The sequence below is a fragment of the Toxorhynchites rutilus genome, chromosome 2 (assembly GCF_029784135.1).
Source record: "Toxorhynchites rutilus septentrionalis strain SRP chromosome 2, ASM2978413v1, whole genome shotgun sequence".
Taxonomy (NCBI): Eukaryota; Metazoa; Arthropoda; class Insecta; order Diptera; family Culicidae; genus Toxorhynchites; species Toxorhynchites rutilus.
Window position 1 is genome coordinate 226170623 of NC_073745.1, and position 11077 is coordinate 226181699.

Consider the following 11077-nt stretch of genomic DNA (forward strand, 5'->3'; position numbering starts at 1 on the left):
GATCGCGAAAGGAATAATTTTATTGAACTAAGGTCACGAATGTCCGTTAAGCGATGAAAAAAATCGAAATAATCCACCTAGAAGTGATATCGTGCTTTTCATCAATATAAACGGACAGGCCCTCAACTATTTTGCTTTTTGTTCCAGTCAGCTTCTGAACAGTACACATTTGGCGATTTAATTTCCATTTATAGACGCAGGGCATTTTTTAGGAATAGATTAAACAGACATTTCACAGTCCATCTCACTCCCACTGGCAACTGTCCGTTTTACCCCACCAGTACAATTATTTCAATAATTTGAATTTTCCACTCAAAAATGAATTTAATTTTCCGTACATACCTAATATCGCTTCTCTGTTAACTCACAAACCGAGATATAACCATTAGCGAATTGAATTTTGATATTAAACCACCCAAAATGCTTAATATCGAAGCAACTAAAATTACATACACTCGCGGAATCATGTATGATTTTCAATTTTTGTTTCTGTTTTCCACTTTTGATAAGTAGTCATTGCCATAGGGTGGCTTGAATATTATAGAATAACATGTAGAAGGTGTTCTCATTAACAGAAATCTCAAATACCAAATGTAACTGTACAAATCAACTACCTGTCATTTTACCCCCACTATCCGTATTACCCGCGGTTCCCCTATTATCAACGATTCTAATGCGATAGAGATGTGCATCTATGTTCGTTCATATAACTGAATATTATAAAAATAAGTAAATGAAACTGACTTATTATTTAAAGTCTGATTTTTTTTTGTACTGATTTGTTTGTTTATTTATCTACTTGAATATTCAAATACAGAAATTTAAATAGTTACAACATAAAAAACGAAATTGCTTCTCTACGTTCATCGCTGTGTAGTGAACAGAGAATAATAACTATATAAGCAGCGTTTCAATGGTTTCTTCTTCTTCTTCTTCTTCAATGGCACTAACGTTCCTAGAGGAACTTCACCGTCTCAACGTAGTATTACTTGCGTCATTTTTATTAGTACCTAGTTGAGATTTCTATGCCAAATAACACGCCTTGAATGCATTCTGAGTGGCAAGCTCTAGAATACGCGTGATCACAGTACAAGTCGGAGGAAATTTCTTTGACGAAAAATTCCCCCGACCAGAACGGGAATCGAACCCGAACACCCGGCATGTTAGTTATGACGCTAACCACTCGGCCACGGGGGCACTCAATGGTTTCTTATATTCACCTATTAGGAAACGCTAAGTGATAAGATACTGTCAAGAAAGGCATGTTTGGACAAAAAAATGTGATTCAAATGTAGATTTAGCTTATAGCACATAATACTGGTAATTGTTGATTTTCGATCGTTGTATGAAAGCTCTATGTAACTACGGCTGTTATGCGTAGAAACAGAGATTTTTCGAAAACGTTTTTTCAAAATTGCTCAGATATTTTCGAACAAAAAATGTTTGTTCGCATGTTCGCATACGTATTATTTTGTGTAGAATGCGTAACAACGAAAAAGTCGATTTTGTTCATTTTGTCGTTTACGTCTCCTATACAAAGATAGGCAGTGTAGGTCTAAGAATTTAATATCTTTGATAAGCACAATTCAGCTATTATTTTAGAACTAATCACCGCTACCTTTAATCCGATTCGTAGAATATAACAATTGTAGAATAAGCTCAAATGTTGGATTTAGTTCAGTTTCCAATCTAGAATAGGAAAGGTACTTCGTCATAAATTTAAATATTTTAAAAATACAGTAAAACCCCAGTTTTTCAGTTTTTGGTCTTAAGAGACTTTAACCCGATGGTCATTTGTCCTTGCCAGTAAAACTCCGATATCCGCTGAAGCGAGCTCTATTGTAATTCTATAGAACTTTCCGAAATTTGTCAATGAGTGGTAGGCTCTTGATCTTTTGTTTTGGTTATGGCTTTCACATTATCTGTCCTCTGATATATACGACTCCACAGAAGGATAGTTGAATGATTGCTGTATTGATAAAACATGCCGAAATAACTTTTTTTTTGCATTCTCAATTCCGAGGTAACGTTGCCAGATCATTCCGCGGGTAATTGGGGTTCTACTGTATATGTTTTCCAACTTTAATTTGCACTATTTCCTAGCATTTCAGTAATCGCACGTACAAAAATTCTGCTTGGGTTAAGAACATTTCGTCTACAGCTCAGGAGTTGGTCGTTTTCGCACGTACTTTGCAAAATAATCCGGTCTCCAGCATTTGCATGATCCCGGTATTAAGAACCAATCGTAGTAGAGTCGCACTTGGAAGCACCCAATCTCATCATGACCAAGGTGAACCTGAGGACTTTATCGGACTTCCTGGCGAGAAACGTCTCGGAGGCTTGCGAAGTAAACGCATTTAACGCGACGCCAGTGAACGAGACGAGAAGCGGAAAAATAGGTAGAGCGGGAAGGAAAGAAAAGGGAGCAGTTTACAGCCACAGTACTCTGATGAGTTCAGGGGATAGCACTCCACTGGGAAAACCGTCGATCGCAAAGCCTACGTACGGATCATCGACTACGCTTTCGCCAAGACTTTAAGGCTATGTCGTTCGCTGATCGGTATGAAAATAGTTGAGCTGGGCAGATTGTGCAAAGTCTGCCTGAACGATCATGGAGTCGCACCGTGCAAGTTTAAAATTCGATGCGACGTGCAGCGTGTACGTGATGGATGTTGCCACGTTTGGTTCGAAGTGCTCTCCGAGTCAAGCCCAATTCGTGAAGAACCTGAATGCGATGGAGTTCAGCCATATCTTTTAGATGGTATACGCCCAACAAAACGAATCGTCCTAAGTTGTGTGATGGGGTTTTTCGATCCACTGGGACTACTCACTCCGTTCACAATCCACGGAAAGCTGGTGATTCAGGACGTGGCGAACCGGATGTGACTGGGACGAAGTGATAGATGATGCCACCTTTACAAAGTGGGATCGGAGGACTGAACTGTTGCCAATGGTTACTGATATTCGCATACCTAGGTGTTACTTTCCAGAAATCCTTTCGTCTTCTATTGAGTCTTCGGAATTGCATATTCTTACCGATGCAAGCATGCACGCATACGACTGCGAAGCATACTTCCGGGCTGTGATCGAGGGAAATGTTCGGTTTAGTATCGGCTGATGTCAGTGTGGCCGTGAATCACCTGAGTCCCTTTCAAAACTACGCCACCGACGTCCACTGGTGCCATCTGAAGCGGGTTCTTCGGTACTTGCAAGGCACGAAGCACTTCAACCTGGAGTATCAACGGAGTCCAGGAGCAGATCCTTTGGTTGGATCCGCTACCTCGATCAACCTCGGGATATATTTTCCAAATGTTCGGGAACACTGTCTGTTGGACCACCCGGAAGCAAGACACATTTTCACTGTCGTCGACCGAAGCCGAGTACATTGCTCTTAGCCAAGTAGAATGTGAAGCCATATGGTTGAGGAACTCGCTAGGAGAATTCGACGTTGTTCTGAGTGCACCGCTGGTAATACACGAAGACGATCAGTCATGCATTCGTATTGCCGAGGAACCACGCGACCAAAAGAGGATGAAGCATTTAGACATCAGGTACAACTTCATTCGCGAATGTATCCATAATCAGCACATTCAAGTGCGGTACATACCAACGGGGCAACAACTTGCGAGCTTCTTCACCAAAGGCCTTCCGGTGTGTGCGTTCAAGGAACATCGAGCAACGCTGCGTCTGAGAGGGGGTGTTGAATAACAGACACGCGATCTAGATAACTAGATGAGTTTTCATCTTGACATATCCTTTACGATGCTCTTGAGTAGTAGGCTCTTTATTTTTCTATACGTTATAAAACCGTTGTCATTAAATTGTATTGTTCTCTTTATCAAATAAACTATTGCTACGCTAACAAATCTGTACCTCATCAGAAACTAACCATGCAGCATCAATCATAGTAACCCATGAGTCAGCAGAAATAATTTGACAGCTCTATCAGTCGAACTCTAACCGTGATGGCAAAAACAGTGAAGCTACCCGGTCGGAAGTGTGCGCGTTCAAAGAACGGTACCCCGCCGTGTCGAAAACGGACAACGTGCGGCAATTTGTGGACGCCGGATACGTTCCAGCATCTACAACATCTTGAAACTATTGGACAACAATCAGAGCTGGAAAGAAAGCCCGGTTCTGGACGGTCGACGACCATGAGCGACAAGAAGCTCCAAAGGATGCTGAAGAGAAAGATCGAGGGAAACTGACTACATCGCTGCGTGATGTGATGTGATGTGCCAAACAGTGAAGAAGTACCCGAACATGGACATACATGTCAGGAAGCGGAAGTCCACTGGTCTCGGAGCTGCAGGCAATGACGCAGCGGCAGTGGCTGAATAAGATGGTCAAGTCGATTTTCCCGGCGAATCGCGTCATGGCGGTGGTGATGGACGACAAGACCTATGGTCCTGGATGGCAACGACTGGCAGGGTACTTCGTATTTTACTTCCCCGAGCTCCGAAGTGAAGTTTACTTCACACACCAAGTTCCCCAAGAAGGTGCTGCTGTGACTGACAATCAGCGAGAAGGGATGTCAAAGCCTCTCTTCTTAAGCTCCGGACTGGCCGTGAACGAGGAAATTTATAGTACGAAGTGCATGCCAGAAGATACGTCGTTCATGAAGAAATACCATAAAGGCGGAGACGCGGTGTTCTGCCCGGATCTGGCATCGGCCCACTACTCGAAGCGACCATTAGAGGAGAACGCTGAATATCGATGTGGTACCCAAATCGGCGAGCCCGCCCAACGTCCTCCCGCTGCGTCCCATCAAGAATTTCTGGGGAAACCTGAAGCGTAAGATCTACTCCAACAATTTCTTCGCGAAAACTAAGAAGGAATTGATAAATAAAACAAAGAAAGATCTCAATCACATGCCTAAACGCATGTTTTCGTCCGCCATGGCGAATGTTCCGGGTAACCGCCGGAAGGTCGCTCGTAAGGGCGTAGAATTTTTTGCAAGTAAGCTGATACAATTACCTTCCATGGGAAATTTATCAAACTCAATTTTCTATCTTAGTTTTTTTATCACCATCCGAAAATATGTCCATTTTTTGTGCAAGCGTTAGTGGCCAAGAAGTTATGCAGATCCCATGTCTCAGCAGCTAAGGAACTCATACGCATATTGCATGGAAAACCAGAACCAGAACCAGATGGAAAAGCGCAGGGATTTGGGAGGGAGTTTGAGGTATTAGAGCATCAGCCGCAGCCGTATATGGAAATGGTGATATCAGTGCATAGTAAAATTTTTCACTCATCTGTGTTTTGGTTTTTCCGTACGAATGAACGCATGATGGGTGCATGCGGAGCGTTCACCAAGTGGTTGAAGCAAGGTGGAGCAGTCTCGCCTGTCTGCGTAAGAGGAGTACACGATAGAACACATAAAGGGTACGTGCGAAGCGGTCACCGAGTGGAGGAAGCTAAGCGGAGCAACGTCAGCCTGCGTACGATAGCGATAATTGTTGCGCTTGACGGGCGCAGTTGTTCCGTGTGAGCATGTGAACAAACGGTAGAGCAACTTGCGCATGATGAGGCATCTCTACTGCGTGAAAATCATTAAAGTGGTGATGATTATGCTATTTAGAATGGTGCCAGACCCTAATGAAGCGATTGGCCATTGAGGGTAAGAACTTTTGAAACAATCTAATATGTACAACCAGTAATTATAATAAACAAATGAATACAAATTATTTTCACTTTACGATATATTTGGATTAGGTTAACAGTCGATTATTGCAAAACTCGGGGGCTAACTTAATTGAAGGAGTGTAACGTACCCAATTAAAAATTAAAAATTCATGCTTTAGCGAGTAATAAATTCTCTTCCAGGAAACATCGTTGGGCAACGAAGCTGCGAAAAAAGATTATGTTTATTTGAATACTGCAAATCCTTTCAATCTTCACCTGTTGTTAACACCCCATTCATCTTTCTCGCTATCGTCTCGGGGAAGTAGAATGTCAAGATCATCGAAGATGTTGTACACAATTTCGTTATGCGTAAATATAACCTGTTGGTGCCGTTCCGATGGTGGACAAAATATACTGAAAAGAGACAATGTTTCATTTTTGTGTACAATTTCCAGACAAAGAACTTACGAATCATATAAGTTCCTTAGTTGCACAAAGTGCCGTCCGTACGCCATTCTTGACGATCCATTGTCATTTATCAGAGCACTCCAACTCACACACAGTGTCATATGTCGATCGTGTGTCGATATAATCTGGTTGAACTCTTCATTATTTGTGTTTTCATACACTCGAATGTATTTGGTTTCAGTTTTCATCAAGAAGCTACCCATCGAATTGTAGTTTGGCAAACGTTTGATCATGTCTGCAGTGGGCGCTCGAATTACAATTGTCGAAAGTTTATTATATATATATTCGCCAGCATCTCCTTCGAACATTACATCACTGGGACGTTTCTGTAAATTGCACCTCAGGCTGAGTGTTCCGTTGGTTTTCAATCCTACATTCTCAACGAAATGTTTTTGATAACCCGGGTTCTTGATATCTTGAAAAACAATGGAACACATATGCAAAGTGACTGATTATTGAAATGAGCAACTACTTACAGATGATTTTTTTGTCATTCACTTCATACGATGAACAGTACAACACGATATCGTGAATTGTAATTTCTGTCATAAGCGGATGGTGCACCTGATTTAAGTTTTTCATGTTCAGATCGATACCTAGTTCATTGGTTAACGGATTACTTATATTGCAATTGGCGTCAAGAAGAAGTGATTCGTTAACATTGAAACTCCACGTGTGGCGGACTAAACGATACCTACAAACAACAGTACAGATTAAAAACTATCCACATTGAAAAGCATTTACAACTCACTTCAACTTTTGGTATTCTGGCGGCATCCCATAGTAAATTAGAATTTTGATATTTTTGAGACCTTTCGAGTACGGAGCTTGTAACCAAATCGTACTGATTTTGGTTTCGTTTGGATTAATGGAATCGATACCATTTTTGAACGCCTTGAAGACATACTGTTTGCGTGCTTCTTTCTCTCTTCCTAAATTCTCGTTGCTCAAGTTTCGTAGATCCCTTAGAATCGATAGTGGAAGTTCGGACTCATCCGGATTTATCAGTGCGTAGCGAGGGTTATCGACGCAGATGTAAATATCGCTCAGTACGTTCACACCCGCATTAGTCATGTTAAATTTAATAGGAATAATTTCACCAGCGAGCACTTCCACCGGACATGGGGAAAAGCTGACATGAAGCGCTGGGGCGGGGGGTAATACTTCAATTTCAAGCCTACGATCGAATTGAACAGGACGATTCTCCTTAGCATTGGTGCGTATCGGGAGCGCTTCAAAAAGCTGCTTTCCCCAAAGATTCGGTGCATCAGTGGTGCCACTGGCGGAGTTTGACGAAATTTTCCCTACAACGCCAAGAATTCTTAGCTGCCCGTTGCATCTGGGTGTAATCTTGAGGGAAATGGTTTTGGATTCGTACTCTCCGAAACTAACGGAAGCGACCGAGGTGGTTGTCACAATGCTGTCGATTTCTTTACGTTCTTCGGTTCCTACATCCCTCATGAATAGAGGCTTATTTGAATATATTTTTTGAGTTTCGGTGCGAAATTCCCACAGGATATGAATGCATTCAAATACGATCGGTGGTTTGATAGCATTTTCCAGAACGACTGCGACTTCAATCGGCTCTCCGTTGACACTACGAGGATTTTCTGTAGCTGGCGATTCTTGTGTGAATAATGACTTCGTTGCTTTGAAGATCATGATTGATTTTTTCGAAGCGCTCTGTATCAGCATTTCCTCCATTTTATTCCATACATTTTCCTCGTTCAAGTTAGAAGTTATCGTTATATTCATCGCAGGAATCAATAGAGGATTCGCTACCGGTGGTGGAGATATCACTAACACTCGAGTCATACATTGGACGATTTTTGGAAGAGAAATGGTTGGGATATCGTTGATTTCTCCTTTGGTGAGCAATGCCTTCTGCGTAGCAAGAAAGTCCTTCAAAAAGAAAGCCTGTTGAGCTGCGCTCTGAAGACTCGACGGTCTAAGCAAATGAGCCAGACAATTGCTAGCCTCATCCAGTTTCTTTAAATTGATTGCCTGTCGTCCTATAGTATACTGTATGTGATCCTCCGCCAAACTCCAACCACGATTCTCAAAAACCTGGTAGGCTTGCTTGTATGTTCGGAAGGAATGTTTTCTTTGGCCAGCTTTGGAATACCGATGCCCAGAAAGTACTGAATGGAATGCGTATTTTCGATACTGCGGTGGATTCGACAGCAGATAGCAGTAAGCTGCTTGCTCCAATAGGACAGCCGATCGGAGATCCGAGTCTTCACTGGTCATCCGAATCAATTGCTTAGCAGCTTCATTATACAGTTTGGCTGCTTTGAGACACTCCATCGAGAGAAGCGTTGCACGAGTAGCGAATTGAGGCATCTTGCAGCTACTTAGGTAAGTTACGATTGCTTCCTCCATGTAGTCATACGTTTTCCGATTTGCTGTACCCTGCATGAACGCTGCTAATGCTGCCATCTCCAAAGCACCTGCGTAATATTGCCAAGCGGAATCTGCATTGAAGTCACGCTTCGCTTGATGATATGATTGAAATGCCAAATAATAGTGACCAAACATGAAATAGAGATCGCCCAGTTTTCGAGTTTGCAGCTCAGTCGACTCATTGGTGTAAACAACCGCATTTTGATTTGTGTTGGTTCCTGGTTTATTAGTAACAAACCACCGTTTTGTAGCACTGAGAAGTGAACGACTAACGCCTTTCTTATTCGATATAGAATCGTTTAAGATTCCAACCAATTTTTCAACGTATGGAATCAATGCTCGCACAGCAAGGTCTTGAACAAAGTGCTTCAAATTTTCAAGATCACCTGCGGTCAAAAACGTCCCATGCGCAATATCAACGTCACCTTCAACTGTCCAAACATTCGGATTGATCGTTTGCTGAGATAAACTATCGATGCTTGACGTTAAACTGGATGTTTCCTGTATTTCAACACCGGTTTCCTGAACCGGACTAAGCGGATGTGTGATCACTTCGCCGCTGACAATTCCCGATCCCAGAAAAGAATCGGACGCAGTACTGCTACCCCCCGGAGTTAAAGATGCCGTCTGAACTGTTGTTGGCATAGATGTTACAAACCCCATATCTTGTGGTGTTTTTGGAGTACTGTCGAGCTCTGTGGAGGCAGCTTCAGAACGCTGGTGCTTTCTCAAATAACGAAGCCAAGGATCAGGGCATTCCATTGGGGGTCCCTGGTGGGTGTTTATTTGCAGCAGAAAGCACTGATGGTCCCCATATGTTGATTTCAATCCTTCAAATGCTTGCTGAGCCCTGAAACATTCTATGCTATACTTATGCTAATTCATCCATTGAAACATACTTTCCGATATCACCAGAGCATCCATCATGCAACATCACGTAGCAATTTAACGAATCAGTAGAAAACCATTTCGGCAATCGGGGCGGAGTAATACTCTGCATCATCTGGATCTTTTTCGTTAGTTGTCCAGCCACTTCGAGTGGATTCACGTCGATGCTCGATACCACTATCAGTGAACATAACAAGTGCCTTGTAAATTCATGATCCGAAGGAAACTGAACGGTCAAAAATGTCTCGCGCCATTGCTCGAACCATGGTTCCGATGCCGGAATATCCAAATTAGCTCCATCATCAAGTTTGATAGTTTTTAGTTTCTCTCCAACGGCCGAGTTCACGGAATCGTTGAGCATTTTTTTCGCCAGAATTGTTTGTGGAGGTCTCCAATTTATATCACATACGTTTATCCGAAGACCTTTGATTGAGACACTGGTTCCAGCCGTGTCTCGAAAATGTGCTAGGAATAAAAAAATATTATTTTGCTTTCAAGATGAGAACGGAAACATATTTTACCATCAGATGACAAGCGAAGGAATGGTTGAAGCATTTCTACAAACGATAGATTGTTTTTCTGGCACAACTCTTCGGCTTGGGGAGATATTATTGCTCCAACCATTGGAGAGAATATGTTTTGAATGACTTCCCTCGGAGCTAGATTTTGTCCGGTTAAATGGATCATGATTTCAAATTCTATAAACTTCCCGTTCTATAATCCTATCTACATTTATTTCCCGGAAGTTCAAGTTTGCTGTAATAAATTTAATACTGATTGAATAAATGAACAAAAATGCATTTGAATTATTTGATAGTTTTTTCTAGGACTGAATTCTCTAGCGAATCACTGTTTTTTTTATCCTACGGTGTCTGATTATATCATTGTGATAAACTCATGCATCTTGCATATTTCATTCGCGATTAGGATTGCCATTGGAATGTAGCCTAAATAGAACTGGGCAAATCGAACGTAATCCTATCGTTTGTTTCGTTTTTAGGTAATTACTATTTTAGCTGATATTACATTCAAAATATGTAATGCTTTTAAATCGCACTGCTTCAGCATTCGATGAAAAAAACAAACATTTATTTTCTATAACCAACAGTGTTGGTGTGCAGTCAATGAGTACATATCGAGGTGAAGCAGTAGGCAATTATACTTGTATTCGGATGCAAAATTCCGTGTCGTTATATTTGCGTTCCTATGAAATGTGTACGGAAGAAACAAAACAATGCTCAAATACTTACGGTTTCATGATGATTTGAGCTTAATTTCTCACGAAATCTTGCAACGGTTTCTTTTTTAACAGATGGCAATTGTATTGTTACTTATTTCCATTATTTATATGGTAAAAATGTCCAGAGAGCAGTCCTATTCTTAGTCTCCAGAATCATTAACATTTCCGGCGAAATACTACTTAATTGAACACTATTTTCCCACATCACACACAGTGACACTGAGAGCCATAGTAATATCAATATGGTATGGTAAAACTAGAGGTGTGCAAATCAGCTCATCATGATGAACAGCTCTGATCATATCAGCTCATCTAAATGAGCTGTTCTTTATGAACAGCTCTTCAGCTCAGTTGTCAGTGCCGACTTTCAATTTGGGTCCCAAACTCGATAGCCACGAAGCCAGTTTGAAAATGTTAAAATTCAAATGAAATTTTTCACACCATATTATTAAT

The 11077-nt window shown here is 41.5% G+C and overlaps 1 protein-coding gene across 3 annotated transcripts; it reads right to left on the bottom strand.

The window, feature by feature from the left end:
• Positions 1–5684: 5684 nt before the first annotated feature.
• LOC129768230 (trafficking protein particle complex subunit 8) lies at positions 5685–10855 on the bottom strand. Of its 3 annotated transcripts, none has more exons than XM_055769723.1 (8): positions 10635–10855; positions 9906–10140; positions 9396–9849; positions 6845–9346; positions 6570–6787; positions 6094–6508; positions 5902–6039; positions 5685–5848 (listed from the first exon to the last, which is right to left on the bottom strand). In XM_055769723.1, the coding sequence occupies exons 2-8, from the start codon at positions 10069–10071 to the stop codon at positions 5794–5796; spliced, it is 3948 nt and encodes a 1315-aa protein (XP_055625698.1). In that variant the 5' UTR covers positions 10072–10140; positions 10635–10855; the 3' UTR covers positions 5685–5793. The 3 variants fall into 3 exon arrangements, with proteins under 3 accessions (XP_055625698.1, XP_055625699.1, XP_055625700.1); XM_055769724.1 differs by lacking the exon at positions 10635–10855 and adding an exon at positions 10411–10516; XM_055769725.1 differs by lacking the exon at positions 10635–10855 and adding an exon at positions 10393–10504.
• Between the last annotated feature and the right edge of the window lie 222 nt (positions 10856–11077).

Bases quoted from the DNA above. Each gene is read 5' to 3' on its own strand.
- LOC129768230 (XM_055769723.1), bottom strand. From the start codon at position 10,071: ATGATCCATTTAACCGGACAAAATCTAGCTCCGAGGGAAGTCATTCAA. The intron at 9,850-9,905 runs GTAAAATATGTT...TTTTATTCCTAG, and splicing joins CCTTCGCTTGTCATCTGATG to CACATTTTCGAGACACGGCT. The intron at 9,347-9,395 runs GTATGTTTCAAT...AGAATGTTTCAG, and splicing joins TGCTCTGGTGATATCGGAAA to GGCTCAGCAAGCATTTGAAG.